The 14,832-nt window shown below is 61.1% G+C and overlaps 2 protein-coding genes across 3 annotated transcripts in view; both read right to left on the reverse strand.

Moving 5' to 3' along the window:
- Nucleotides 1-282: 282 nt before the first annotated feature.
- Nucleotides 283-10,817, reverse strand: NCKIPSD (NCK interacting protein with SH3 domain). Of its 2 annotated transcripts, XM_081817171.1 has the most exons (14): nt 10,555-10,817; nt 8,841-8,903; nt 7,927-8,036; nt 7,463-7,667; nt 7,204-7,294; nt 6,496-6,986; nt 5,074-5,244; nt 4,830-4,916; nt 4,605-4,743; nt 4,433-4,513; nt 4,182-4,310; nt 3,994-4,086; nt 3,694-3,866; nt 283-1,180 (listed from the first exon to the last, which is right to left on the reverse strand). In XM_081817171.1, the coding sequence occupies exons 1-14, from the start codon at nt 10,723-10,725 to the stop codon at nt 977-979; spliced, it is 2,208 nt and encodes a 735-aa protein (XP_081673297.1). In that variant the 5' UTR covers nt 10,726-10,817; the 3' UTR covers nt 283-976. The 2 variants fall into 2 exon arrangements, with proteins under 2 accessions (XP_081673297.1, XP_006733049.1); XM_006732986.3 differs by lacking the exon at nt 8,841-8,903.
- A 1,713-nt stretch (nt 10,818-12,530) lies between these two features.
- The window catches only part of IP6K2 (inositol hexakisphosphate kinase 2), a 7,015-nt gene continuing 4,713 nt past the window's right edge, over nt 12,531-14,832 (reverse strand). Inside the window, 2 exon segments of the mRNA XM_081817180.1 lie at nt 12,531-13,306; nt 13,757-13,975. Of these exon segments, the coding sequence (XP_081673306.1) occupies nt 12,806-13,306; nt 13,757-13,975 (720 nt within the window). The 3' untranslated portion in view covers nt 12,531-12,805.

The following is a 14,832-nucleotide window of genomic DNA, read 5'->3' on the forward strand; positions in this document are numbered from 1 at the left end:
GGTTTCAACACGGGAGAAGTGAGGTCTGCAAGGGCAGTCACCTGCCAACAGGCGGCGGGGCACTCACTGGCTTAGCTGTGGCCCGGGAGAAATGGGAACTCGGGGAGAGAGGCTGGAACAGGGCTCAAGGGACCTTGATGGACAGGCCTGTTAGGGACCATCCCCTCCTCACTCTGGAGAGGTCAGAGCAAGCAAGCGACAAGGTCCTGAGGCCCCAGCACCCCTGCCCATCCTCTCCCACCCCAACCCAGGATCAGGCGGGGTTGCTGATCACACAGCCCGTTTCCGGATGCCTGTGATTTATTTCCGAAGGTGAGCTACAGCACACAGGAAAATACACATGGCTTTTCAGTCTGTTTTTACGGAGAAAATAGACTCTGTCATTGGCTTTCTCAGTGCCATCACCCTATTCTGTGGCGCTCCAGAATAGATGGCCCGTCTATAAGATTCTGTGCTCGAAGCAGCTGCTTGGCAAAGACCTCTGGGGGTGGGAGCAAGGGAAAGCGACCCCCACGGCGGGGGGGGGGCACATGAGCAGCACTCACTGCGAAGCTAAGGCAAAGAACAGAGCTGGTGGGTGGCGCCTCCCCAGACCCCAACGACATGGCTTGCTGAGGCCCGGGACCCAGACTAGGCAGGACAGGGATGGGGGGCTCTGGCCCAGCCTGGAGCAGCAGCAGGACTCTGAGTGTGCATCTGATCTGAGGGGAGGGGGCATGCTGAAGAGGCAGCCTACCGGGAGATGGAGGGGCTTCAGCTCACACAGGCCCTCTGCCCCAGCGGAGCTCCCAGAGCGTGGTCCCCAATCCTGCACTTGGCCCCTCGCATCGGCTCTACTTCTGGGGAGGGGGGAGCCCTGCTCAGGTCCCTCCACCACCACCTCCCCCACCCCGTCTGTGCAAAACATTCTGAGGGCCACGCCTCCGCGTCCCCTGCACCCCGACCAGGGCTGCAGGGAAGGGAGGGAAGGGAGGCGCTAGCTGGGGTCCTCGCCCAGCACGGGGAATTCCTTGCACATCTCTCGGACAACCATGCGGTCCATCTGGCCCTGCGGTGAGGCCTCCTCTTCGTTCAGGATGCGCCGCAGGGTGGCCTGCAGGTCGGGGAGCCGGTGGCGGTGCTGCAGGTAGGGCGTGGAGCGGATCACTGCGCGCATCAGGGACAGGTACTCCACGCGCAGCTGTGGGAGGAGCGGCTGAGCTCAGGGACCCCGGCGAGGCGCTCTCACTGCCGCCCGACAGGAACAGGCCGCCACATGCGCCCCCGGGCCGTGGGCCAGCTCACGGCACTGAAGATCAGGGCTGCAGCCCCAGCATCCACCTGTGCCTGGCCCAGAGCTGGCCGTCGAGAGCCGCTGAGTAAGTGAAATGAATGGATCGTCCCAGACACAGGCAGTCCCAGAACGGGACCAGCCCACGGGATGGCTCGGAGACGCGGCCAGGGGAAGCGGCCAGGTCCTGCCCGTCTTTACCGCTGGGCCCTCATGGGGCCGCTGTCCGGTCAGAGGCCCCCTGCTTCCTCTCACCCTGGAAGATCTCACTCACACTCACAGCTTCAGGTAATGACCCACACTCACACCTCTGGCCTAGACCTCTCCAGGGAGCTCCAGATGAGAGTTTCAACTGCCCACTTCTCATCTCCCACGTGCCTCAAAAGACCTCCGCCACACGTGTGCACCATCAAATTCATGACCTTCCCCATCTTCCCCAAACCGAAGGCTTTCTCAGGGTTTTTTTTTCTTACTAAAGAGCTCAGCCGTCCATCTAAACGCACAGGCCAGAAACACATGTGTCCTCTCTGATACCCACCCCTAGGCCCTGGCCACCATCCTACCTTCCACACATGCCCTCAGTCCAGCGCCAACATCCCCCACCCCAGCACCTTTAGGTTGAAAAAGCTTCAACAGCCCCTCGAATCTGACACCCCAGCTGTTCCTTTTTCCTCACTGAGATACCCAATCCACTGACCTGACCCCAGCACTTTCCCTCTGTCTGCCCCCCTCACCATCCCTGTCACCATCCCTCCCCTCCCTCTCTACCTGTACTTCGAGGAGTCAATACCTTCTTCAGGCAGCGTCACCCTGTGACCCCCAACCCTGGTCAGACCGCAGCGCCTGCAAATCAGCGCCCAGCGTCTAAGCAGTGGGCAGCCCCAAGGCCGCACGCAGGCCCGAACTTCCTTCCCTACCACAAACCTCAGATGGACGTACACCACTGCCCTGGACTCCCGCCTCTTTCCTCTGCTACATTCACGCACCCTTAAGGATCACTGCCCACCTCCTTCTGCCGGTTTTCCAGATCCAAAGTGCCTGGACAGCCAGCCTTGTGCTTTGTGGAGAAAACAAGTGATCTTTCGGAAAGCTCTTGTTCTCCCCTCCCAGCACCTGCATCTCACCTGTCCCAGCCAGAATGAGCTGCCCTGGCTCCCATTTGGGGGGTGCGTCCCCCCACAGGCCTGGGCTCCCCCCACTGCCCGATCTACCTCACTCCAGCACTGGCCCACTCTCCTGGACACGTCAGCCATTTCTTGATGTTTACTGGATCATTCCCTCTGGCCCAGAGACCGGCACCAGCATCTTCTACCTTTAAAACCCTTCCTGACCCCCACATCTCCCTCCAGGGGCCCCCCCGCTCTTCTGCTCCCTTCATAGAAAGACTCACAGCAGTTGTCTCCATTTACGGCTTCCAATGTCCCCCTCACTCCCCTCCAAGTTCAAATTCTCTCTTGCACGTTCTATTCGGACCCTCTTCCCTCCACTCTGCAGATACTGCTTGTCAGTCACCTCTGGCCTCTGGGGGGCAATTTCAACGGCCAATTCGCAGCCTCTGTCCTACTCAGGCTCCTAACTGTGGAAACAGCTCATCTCCACCTCCTCCAAACCCCGCTTTGGGCTCCTGCTCTCTGGGTTTTCTCCTGGGTTCCTCCCTACCTGTCCCCACTGTGCCCTGAGCCGAGGCCTGAGCTTCCCTCTGACCTGTCCACCTCACGCCCTCGGCGGTGGCAGCGAAGCAGGCTTCCCCATCACACGTGTGCACAGGCAACTCCACGCTGTCTCTCTCCAGTCCCAACTCAGCTCCACTGCTCCCCAACGGGCTCCGTACCTGGACGACTAGCGGCTATCTTCTCAGTCTTGACACATCAGAACACAACCCTATCTTCTGCCTCCTCCCCGTGCTTCCCCGCCTCAGCAATCACTCTTCATCCACCTGGTTGCCTGACAGAAGTCCAGGGCAAACCCCAGGACTCACCGCCAATACACGCAAACCTGACCCCACCGCCCACGGCCATGGCCTCTCACCGCCCACCCGGGCCGCCGTGACGGCCGCGGCTGCTTCCTTGCAGGCCTCCCCCCTCCCCTGGGCTCTCATGTAGTCTGCACTCCATTTGGGGTGTCAGTCAGGCCACATCCCCTCCTCTCCCGCTGCAGCCTCTGAGGCCTTGTGGAAATGCCACCTCCTCCTGCCTGACCGCCCGGCTTCCTCCACCCCAGCTCCGTCCAGGCAGCCTGGCCCACATCGGCTCACCGGGGCTCCTGTGGGTCAGGGCACACCTGCCATGGTTTCTGAGCGGCCCCCACACCGGCCTGGCTGCAGCTGCACCCTGCCCCCAGTCTCCATTCAGTGGCCTGTCTCCCCTGCATTTTGTTGCAGCTTTTGCACAGCTCCCACCCCCGCCGCAGCCACGTCCGGGCACCTTGTCTCCGGGTGACAGGTCCGCGATGTGGCGCACAGTGATGTCGATGAGTGCCATCATGTCTGTGTGGTAGAAGATCGCGGCTGTGGCTGGGCTGGCGAACACGTCCTGCAGGAACTTGAGGATGGAGTGCGGCGGCTGCGGCTCGTGTTTGAAGATGCGCACGGGGTCGTCTAGGAGGCAGGGGGAGGAGGGGTCAGGGCAGTGGTTGTGGGGGGCCCTGGGGCACTGCCGAGAGTGTCGGGGGCCACGGAGCCAAACGACAGGGCAGTGGCATCACACAGGTTCCCAGGCCCTCACCCCCTCTGTTCAGAAGCAACAGCAGCTTCTCGGAGAAGATCTTGACGTTGGAGTGTTTGCTCAGAGCGCTCATGACGACGTTCTGGTCAGGGGCTGAGGACGGACACGGGTGTAGACCAGTGCACGGGCAGCAAGCGGGGAGCGCCCCCTCGCTGGTCTGCCCCGCTCCCGCCGGGCCCCACTCCCACCTGGCAGGTGCAGGTTGAGCGCTAGAAGCAAGTTCATGCACAGATCCGGCAGCTGCTCTGTGGTGTCCAGGGGCAGCCCGTCCTCCACGATGCTCAGCAGGAACTGGGCGAAGGGCGTGCCCAGGTGCTCTGGGAGGGGGGCGCACAGGACCTGAGGCCTCCCCGCCTCTGCGCCCTCCCCACGCAGCCCCCTGGGTCCCCGTCACCCCGGGCGGTGGGTCCCCAGGCCCTCGGGCTCCCGGCGCGCTCACCGTAGTGCGCGTAGGGCACTGCCTCCCCCATGGAGAAGACCATGGCCAGGATGAGGGCCGAGTAGCAGAGCTTCTGGTGATCTGGAGGGCAAGGCAGGCGGTGAGAGCCCCGGCGGGTGGTGGGAACGCCCCCCCCCGCAGGAGGCCCCGCCCCCGCCCCACCCCGCCTCACCCTGCGTGTCTGTCTGCATGTCCCGGGCCAGCTCCACAGGCAGCACAGACGACACGAGTGTGGAGATGACGAGCGCGTCCAGGCTGCACATGGCGCCAAAGCACCTGAGCAGCAGCAGCCGCAGTGACGCCCGGTGCTCCTGGCAGGAGACCCCGCGCTCAGTGCCCGGAACCGCCCCCTCTGCCCGGGTGCCTCCCCGTCCCCGCCCCGCGGCCTCACACACACCATTTGGTAGTAGGCCACCAAGGCCAGGACAGACTCGAACTCGTTTCTCTTGCACATTTTCTTGCAAACCTCCGGGTCTGCGTCGGTCTGTGGGGAGGAGGAAGCGTGAGAGAGTCACTCCGTGTGAGCCGCGCGGCCACACACGAGCGGTCTGAGTACCCGCGGGGGAGACTCCTGAGCACTGGACGGGGGTGGCGCAGGGTGGGGGGCGGGGGTGGGACACCCGTGGGCCCCCACCCCGCACCAGAATGTGCAGCAGCTCCTCCAGGTAGCAGCGGATGACACCCTCGTCCTCATACAGGGCCCAGCTGCGCTGCTGGGCATCGTCCTTCCGCCGAGCCAGGTCTGCAAAGATCACCTCCAGCCGCTGCTGGTCATGGCAGACCTGCCCTGAGGGCAGGGCAGTGCTCAGGTCCTGGGGGGAGGCATGGCTCAGCACACTCCTTGCCCCTCCCCATCTCCAGGAAGCCCCCAAGGCTTGGAAGTCAACCCAGACCCTGAGGATGTCACGGGCATGAGCTCCAGGCCAACATCAGGCAAGGGTCCCCAGCCTCACCTCTCAGAGCGGTTCCTCGTTTGTGGCCTCCCAGAACCTGTGAGGGGACCAGGCCCTGGTTCTCTTTCTTTCTTCCCTCTGCCCCGCCTCGAGCTCCCACGAAAGACCTGTTCCCACGGCCCACACCTCAACACCGAGGCTCCCAAGGGCACCAGCCCAGTTCCACAGCCCCTCTGCAAGTAACTCTACTGCCCCCAGTCTTGATAACCTGCTGGGACCAGATTCTGCACGGGACACATCTGCGGGGCACCTTCCAACAACCCGCCTCTCATCCCAGCCCTGCATAAACATCTTCTGCGAGGAAGGCCACCGACTCTGCCACTGCCTAAATGTGACTGAGATGCTACCCTCCGAATCCACACAACGTGCCACCAGGCCTTGTCATCGCCCCGCCTTCCAGCTCCCAAGTACTTCCTGCCTGATGAGCACCCGCCGTGCCCAGCACAGACAACAAGCCCGTTGCCCTGCTGCTCCACCCGCCCCCCACCCCATGGCTGCCGGGTCCTGGGGCCCTAAGGAGGGACCCTGGGCCCATCTGGTCCCCCTATGGAGACGGATCACTGCCCTCCGATCCTGCTTTCTGACCAGTGCCCCAACCCTGGCAAAGCATCCCACGCCCCCCACGATGCCCACACACCTGACTCACCCCTGAGTCAGTCCTGAGGCCTCCGCCACAGCTCCCTCTCCGCCGCCAAGGCCAGCAAGGCACTGCCCTCTCTCAGGCCGTGTCCATTACCCCCCCCGCAGCCAGAGAAGACTCTGGGCCACTCACATCTGGTCTCATCTGTCACCTGCCCCGAGTCGCACCTCCTCCCACACCACCTGTTCCCTCACTCCCCGTGGTACAGCCATGCTGGCCTTGTTCCGCCTCCCCCGCGAGCCAAGCGTGGGCCTGCCTTATGGCCCTTGCCCAGGCTAAGCCTCTGCCTGGAATGCTCTTCCTCCCTTTCTCCTCCAGGGATCAGCGCAAACGTCCCCAGCACCCACCACAGTGAAGGCCGAGCTACTGTCAAGGCAAGGCTGGACGCAAGTGTGAGGGTGGGAATGGGGCAGGGGAAGCGGGGCGGCCCGAGGATGGGGAGGCCCCCTGGCCCCGCCGCCCACCCTCACCTTGCCCTCTACCAGCGAGAGGAGGACCTGCTCCATGACAGGCGAGCTAGCCGGTACGGAGGCCTGGATGTGACCCACCACGACGCCAATGGCCACACGGCATAGCTCGTGGCTCAGGCCAGTGTTTCTCCGCACGAGCTCCATCAGCTCTGCCCCGATGGTCCTGGGCACGGCAGTCTCAGCCACCACCTTCTCCTCTGTGGTCCCCAGGCTCAGTGCACCGAGGGCCTCCAGCTCATCAGAGGCTGAGGTCGTATCAACCGCCACCTCCTCTGGAGGGGGCTCGGGGGCTGGCACCTTGGAGGGAGGGGGCTGAGCTTGGGACACAGTGGTATGGATGCCTCGGCGGGGCACGGGCGGGGGCGTGGGTGAGCAGCTGGGGCCCAGCTCAGACGAGCTAGAGCCGGTACATAGTGTGTCAAGGGAGGTGCTGCTGACTGAGGAGCCACTGGACACAGAACCGGCCCCGGAGGGCGTGGTGTTGCGGCCGCCTGTGGGCAGAGAGTGGATGCTGTGCTGGGACAGCCCCCTGGGTCCCTTACCCCTCCAGGCCCTGAGCCCCGCCCCTCCCAGGACAGGGCCTGGTTTCTCTGCCAGACCCGCCCCGCCAAGCCCAGAGGCCCTAACTTCCTGACACAGGCAGAGCAGCCGTGCCAAGCACAGGGTGCCGGCCCCCCCCCCCAAACTGCCCCAACCCTGCCTTCTCACCACTTCCTGGGGCCATCAGGGCCTCCCGGTCTCGGCGCTTCACAGGCGGGGGTGGCGTGTCGGGCGCTGCTCGGCGAGGCTGTGGTGGGATCTAGGAGGACAGGCTGCCAGCTGGGGTACCGGCCTGGCTAGGGCCCTGGGCTCTTGCCAGGGGCAGGGCTACGGCTCTGCATCCCTGACCCGAGTGGACTCTTGGAGCCTCTGGACCCAGCCTTAAGCTCCACCCACCTCCCTTCCCCAGGGTATCCTCACCACATACCTGGTAGAGGCCTCCATCTGCCCCGAGATACTCGGAACTGGGCAGGCTGTGCTGCCGCTCGAACCCAGCTCGACACATCCCATTGGGCTGCCTGGCGGCAGCAGCATCCAAATGCTGGTCACTGGAGGACGCGGTCATAGCTGCGGGACTCGGGGCTGAGGGGCCTCTGCGGGACAGGGTCTCTTTCCGATGGTGGATCAGCTTCCTGATGGAGGGGCAGGGAGATTACTGGGTGAGTGACCTTAAAACTCCTGAAGTCCTCACAGGCTCCTTATGGGATGTGGGGCGGGGCGCGGCTCACAGCCCAGGCTCCTCCCACCTCCCTCATGCTCCACCCCACTCTGCCCTAGCCCCAACTCTGCCTTCCAGACCTCCCCAGTCCTCACTGAAGGACCCCCACCCGACTGTGCTCACTGGGGCAGGGAGGTGGAGGGTGCCCTCTCCCTCCCCTCCCCCACACTCACTGAAGGACCCCGCGCTGCTCCAGGCTGTACTTGCCACCATCCCGCATGGCTGCATTGTGCACCGCCTCAATGGCCCGGTCAATGGCTTGGAGGACATCCTGCTCCAGGCCCTGGCCGGGGGCAAGGGTGCACAGTTAGACCTGGGGGCCTAGAGAGCGTGAGCCCAGACCCAGCCTAGGATGGAGCCCAGGGCAGAGGACTGTTACAGCTAAAGCCTGGAATGCTAGACATGAGTGTAGAAAGCTGAACTACACTATGAAGTAAGGTTCTCAAACTGTGTTACTCAGGGAGCTGGGGCACGGGGTGGCCCCACGCTGCTGCTTTACGTATTGGGGTCCCAGTCAGGCCCCACAGTGAGGCTCTCAGCTGTCTCTGAACACCAGGGGTCTAGAGCAAAAACACAGCCCAGGGACCCCCAGCTTGAGACCAGGAGCACATACCTAGTCTATCCCCAGGCTTGGCTCAGAGCCCAGGCTGACATGCCAAGCAGGGAGCCTCTAGTGTCTGGAACCCTTAACAAATCACTCTGGATCTTACTGATCCTTCTCCAAACCAAGGTCACACTCCAGAATAGCCCTGTCCTTGCAGAGCCTTCTGCAGACCCCAGAGATGGGCCTGAGGGACCAGCTGAGGATGGGCCAAAGGGATCCCCTCTTTCCACCCCTGCTTCTAGCCCTCATTCTCCCTAGTTATTCCAGGAATCTTCCAGACTTGCCCTGGGAAGCAGCAGTTCTGTGTTTGTGGCAAAGGACGGACATAAGAGAGGGGCCTGGCCCCTGTCCCAGATTCCGTGCTGCCAGACACAGCAACTCAGGGGTCTAATCAACCCAGCCAGCCTGGCGTGGTGTGAGGAGTGGGGGGTGGGAGCTGTGGGACCATCCACCTCCAGCCCTCCCCTGTCCATGATGGTTCACCAGGCTACACGGAAGTCTCAGAACTGAGGTGACGTCACTCCAAGCGGGGTCGAAGAAGCGTCCCTGATGGGGACAGACAGATGGATACGGAGGTCAGCAAAGCCCTCCAGGTAGCACGGGGTATGCCAGAATGCAGGGAGACAGCAGACAGAAAGGGGGACAGAAAAACAAACACATACCCATAGAAAACAAGAAAGAGAGAGAAGGGGAGTGAGGAAGGGAGGGAGAGAGAGGGAGACAGGCAGAGGGAGACAACGCAGAAAGAAATTGAGAGCCAGAGACAGAGAAAGGGGGAGAGTCGGAATGGCAGACACAGACAGAGTTAGGGGGACAGAGACCGGGAGATACACAGAAAGAGACTACAAGGGGATGGTAGCCTCTCCGCCCTCCCCAAGCACCAAGCCCCACTAGCCCAGGACAGGATCCTCACAGGCCCCTGAAGAAGAGGCTTCCAACAAGCCCCCAACCCCAGAGAGGCTGGGTCTGACATGCTCACTCCAGAGCCAGCAGCCCTAGTGTCCAGGGCCCCAGTCACACCCCAGGCACTCCTAGAAGGGAGTAAGCTGAGGGTCCAAGGCCCAGGGCCCATCCCCTCTGCTAAGACCAGATGACATCTCCAAATTTATCCTGTTATTTCTGTCCTGAACTGGGCTGGGACAGGATGTTTCCTAAAGACGAGGGACTAGGATGGGGCGGGGGTGTCTGGCACAGGACAGGCCTGGAGGCTCCAGGCCCTCCTTTCCCCAGAGGTCAGAAGAGACCAGCTGGAGACACTGCACCCCAGCCCCCACTGCAGGACTATTCTTGGGGAAACAGGAACTGGAGATGTAGCCTCCACTGGAAGGAAACAGGGCCATAGTCAAACCAGGGGAAGCCATGAAGAGGTCTCACTTCCTCACAATGCCTCACAACGCCTCACAAGCCTTCCACCCCAGGCTGTGGACAAGGAGGGATGGGGCTTTTCAATTTCAGAGAAAATTAGTCTGAAAAGTCAGGGCCTGAGGCTTGTGATGGGGGTGGGGGGTGGGGAGAGTAGTGCCAGGGAGTGCCAACAGGGGCTGAGATCTTTGGTTCCAAGAGGGTCGGGGGTGGTCTGAAGAACAGCTTAGGGGGTGGCTGAGGACAGGAGAGTGAAAGACACTGAGGCCTCAAGGTTTGCTGGGTCATCTAGGGGCTCCAGGGTCTCAGTGCAGGGAGTGAGGACACAGAGGATGGCTGGGGAAACAGGTGGTGTCCAGGGTGGCCCCGGTCTCAGTGATGGAGGCAGTGGCTCCAGTTGGGGGTCTGAGGGTGGGAGGCAAGAGCGTGGGATCCGGGGGATCCAGGGAAAGGACCGATTATGGGTCTGGGGTCTCAGGGATCTGGGGAACTGATCAGAATTCGGCGGTAGTGGAATCTCAGGACTGAGTCTTGAATTCTACTCAGATGGGGCTTCAGATATTTGGTCTCAATGGGTCTGGGATGCCAAGGAGTCTCAGTCCCTGAGTTAGGCTTGCAGGTCTGGTGTCCTCAGAGTTGGCTGTCAAGGGTCTGGCCTTTTGTGGGGGTGCGGGCTCTTGGGGTCCCAGTCCTCGTGAGTCTGGGATCTCAGGGTCAGACTGCCTATCTGCGGGAGGTCCCGGCGGGGCTGGGGCATCCGGGGTCGATACCGAGAGCCTGTGATGGGGCCCAGTCTAGGGACCGCGGAGGTCGGGCCGGGGAGGGGAACACTCACCTGCAGGCGGCGCAGGTAGGCGGGCGGCACGTAGCCCGTCTCGCCACTGCGCGCCCGCGCCGCCAGCCACCAGTGCGCGCTGCTGCGTTCCAGCACCAGGAAGGTCTCGCCCGCGGCGAACGCCAGCGCGTTGGGCTCCGCCGAGCGGAACGCGTAGAGCGCACGATACATGGGGCCGGGCCGGGCCGCGCCGGGGCAGTGGAGGCGGCGGGGGGCTGCGGAACCAGGACGCCAGGCCGGGAACACCGCGATCGCCCCGCCCCGCCCCGTGACACACGACGCGTGCGCGCACCCGCCCGCCCGCCGCAGCCCCGCCTCGGGAGTGGGGCGGCCCCCGCGCGCATCGCGGCGCCCCCTGGCGGTTCCAAGCGGCGCGGCCCGGCGCGGACCGGCGCGGCCCGAGTCCGCCGCCGGTCGGGTACGGACCCTTTCAGAATCCGAGCGTCCGACCCCTCGCTCCGTACCCGCCCGGGGAACCCACCCCAGCTTCTCCCGCCTGGCCCTCCACTCAAGCCCGGTGCTGCGACCCGTTCGACCTCCCGAAGGAGCGCTCCGCCCGCAGCCCAACGGCAGAGCCTGTGTCCTGCGCTCTAGTCCCGAGCGTCCCCGCCACGCCGGGAGAGTGGGTCCCGACCTACTAACGGTAGCGTAGTCCCATTGTTGCATCTCGCTGATCCAACACTTGGAGGCGCCCGCGGGGACCCGTCTCCCTGGTGTCTGCAGGCCGCATGACCCCTTTCCACGGGGTCCGTACTCCAGCCGCACGCACCGAAACGAGGTTAGCCATTCCCCAGTCCAAAGTCCTCCCGTCCTCGCTGCCCACCCACTTCCTCTCTTCACTAGCTTCTCTCTACTCCTCTAATGTGGGTCTTTGCATATGGTTTCCTTTGCCTGGGACTCACTTCCCTCCCTCACAGCATAAGGTCATCACACTCCCAGTCGCTGTCACATTGCTCTATTGTCTTTGTAGGACTTACAACTCCAAATTATTTCTGAGCAGACAGGACAGCTGGCGAGGGTGTGGAGGGGGGTGCTCTGTGGCCATAAGAGTTTGTTTAACCCTGCACACCTTTCCAGTCAGCCCTGACCTGTCCTCGATGTCCTGAGGGAAGGACCCAGGGGAGAGGCCCTAAGGGTCCTCCTATTCCTGTCCAGGGACTGGTCCAGCCACATTCCCCACTGGAAGCCTGGGCCCAGGGTGCAGGGGGTGTGGGCACAAACAGGCCAGTGTATGCAGGTGGGTGTTCTGGGACATAGTGCACATAGGCATAGTGAGCCTTGGAGAGGAGGTGCTGGGAGTTTCAGGGAGGTGTGGGGCTGCTAGAACTGGACAAGACCCTACCTTCTTGGCTTTGGGTCTGTGCCCTTCTCCCTGGTGCCTGGTTCTGCAGTTCAAGACCTCCTGCCACACCTCCCAGGACCCTCCTAGCAAAGTAGCTCTTAGGGGCTGCCTTGGCTGGAGCTGGACAGATGAAGACTGGCATAGTGGTGGGTAGCAGTGGTGACATGTGGTGTGGTTAAGAGGAACACCCTTTCTCACTGGGACCCCCCCACCTCCTAGGACCTTTTATTGTGGAGCCCATGGCTGCCAGCAGACCAGAGCCTGACAGCTCCTCAAGGCCCCAGTTTGGCTCTAGGACACCTGACATCACAGTGCAGGAGCTGGATCCAAGGTCTGGCACACATGCTGCCCAACTTGGTCTTAAGCTGCATGGAGGAGAGGGAAAAGACCTGTATTCAAGAAGTCAAGTAGTTCTTTGCTTAGCGGGTGCTAGGATGCTAGGCCAGCAAAGGCCCCAAAGAGACCTAAGGGCCAGGCCAAGAAGCTGTGGTGACTTTAGTAGGTCTATGAGGTGGGGGCAGTGGCAAGGAGAATATTCCTGGGCTAGGGTGGAGGAGACAGCATGTGTGGGGCTTCTGAGGGTTGGGAAGGGGGCTGGCCGCCCGGCCCTAGTAAGAACGACAGCAGCACTGTGTACAATTAACAAAAAGATTTGTATTAGAACATTTACACTCAGGGAAGAAAGAGGTATCTGCATCATCAAATGTGGAATGTTGAAGAAATAGTTAAAATAAATAAAAGACTCCGAACGCGGCTGGGGCTGGCTCAGGCTGGGACTCACAGAGGCCTCTGCACATCAGCTCCAGGCTGCAGGGGCCAACGGCCTGGCCATACTGGCCTCCTCCCCGACGCAGCACAGCTGTGCCTGGGACACAGAGAGTCTCTCAAGCGCTGGTGCAGCCAGCAGGCTCACTCCCCGCTTTCCTCACTTATCTCTGTGACAATGTCTATCAGGCTCTGGAGCCCAAAGATATAGCCAGCATCCTGGCCCTCATGTACCACGCTGTCCTCGCCATACAGCCTGCAGGTGGTGTGTGCAAAGTCGATCATGCGCACGTCCACTGAGCTGGTGCCGATGGGCTTGTAGGCATAGGCACCAGCAGACTCGTCAGCTGACTCCTCTGACAGGTCCTCCAAGTCCTCAGCATCTGAGTCCAGGGCCACCTCAGGCCATTCCTTGCCATCATAGATGACCAGTAGGGAGCTTGAGTAGAAGCGGTAGGACTCCTGTCGCTCCAAAATGGCCTTGAGCTCAGTCAGCTTCTTAAGCACCGGGCCTAGGAGCTCACGGCGCAGGTACCGACCGTTGTGGAAAAACTGGAAAAGTGCCTCCTTGAAGCCCTGCACCGATAGCTTCCGTCCATGGTACTTGTTCATGAACATAAGCTGCCCACTGCCTGCCTGGTACACCTGTGGGAGGGAGACCAGCGGGTTAGGTACTGGCAGCCATCTCAAAGCCTGCACCTGCGGAACAGCAGCAACAGGACAGCCCTGGATCAGATCCTTTAACCTGTTAAGTACACCAGTCACACAAGACACTATCCTCTCTGATCAACCACCGCTCAGGATGCAGCCCTCTGACCTGGTTCCGTCCACAGATCCCTGCTTAGTGTATGGATCGGGGGAGAGGGACTAACCTTCTTGCCTTTATTCCCGCTCCTGCCCAGAGGCTCCGGACTCAGTCAACCAGGTGAGCCCCAGAGGGTTCACCCAAGCAGGCATGCTTTCTTCCTAACCAGAGAGCGAGAGACTCCCTCAGTCACGCTGGAATCTTGGGAAAACAGGACTACACCAGGGTTCGGGAGTGGCAGCTACTGGATGCCCTAGCCAGCCCACGCTATACACCTGCATCCCCCTCACCTGCATGCCACACACACGGACACCGATGACTGCAGATGTGCTCTGCTGGCACTTGCGGATCTGGTTGGCTGCCTTCTCCTCTGAAGCATCGTCACCGTGCTGGCGGGTACCCATCTTGAGGTCCAGGACACAAGGCACCTCATAGCGGGAAGTCAGGTTTTCCAGTAAGATGAATTCTGAGTGGTTAAGGACAATCCTCCCTCTAAAGAGAAGGTGTTGCTGCATGGGGCCTTGGCACTCCCAGGGCACAATGCCTGCACACAGAGTCTCAAAGAAGCCTGAGTCCACAGAAGGCCCTGCCACAGAATGGCATGCTATCCCCCCCATGTAGGGAGCCCAAGGCTGACTAGAGGGCTAAAAGGCGTATTCAGTTCTTGTCGGGGAACTGCCTGGGTCCAGACTCAACACAGGCCTGGGCTTCCCCCAGCCTGGGAGACACACACACACCACTTCCTGAACTCAGCAAGGTGTGGGAAGAGGGTTCCGCACCAGACTGTACTAAGTTATAAACAGAGTATTGAATAAGTCCTGTAACCTTATATGTGAACTGAAATATCGATATGAACTCATGAAAAATTTTCTCTTTAAAATAAATGTGTATTGGGGCATCTGGGTGGCTCAGTCAGGTGAGCATCTGCCTTCAGCTCGGGCCATGACCCCGGAGTCCTGGGATCAAGCCCCGCATTGGGCTCCCTGCTCAGCGGGGAGCCTGTTTCTCCCTCTCCTCCCCACTCATGTTCTCTGTCACTATTTCTGTCTCTCTAATAAATAAATAAATAAATAAATAAATAAATAAATAAATAAATAAAATCTTTAAAATAAAATAAATGTGTATTGGGGCATCTGGGTGGCTCAGTCGGTTAAGCATCTGCCTTCAGCTCAGGTCATGATCCCAGGGTCCTGGGATCGAGCCCCTCAGCAGGTTCTCAGCCCAGTGGGGAGCCTGTTTCTCTCTCTCCGTCAAATAAATAAATAAAATCTTAAAAAATAATAAATGTGGGCGCCTGGGTGGCTCAGTTGGTTAAGCGACTGCCTTCGGCTCAGGTCATGATCCTGGAGTCCCTGGATCGAGTCCC

Source organism: Leptonychotes weddellii, chromosome 1 (genome assembly GCF_054177405.1).
Source record: "Leptonychotes weddellii isolate Sample4059 chromosome 1, ASM5417740v2, whole genome shotgun sequence".
In the NCBI taxonomy this organism is placed as follows: Eukaryota; Metazoa; Chordata; class Mammalia; order Carnivora; family Phocidae; genus Leptonychotes; species Leptonychotes weddellii.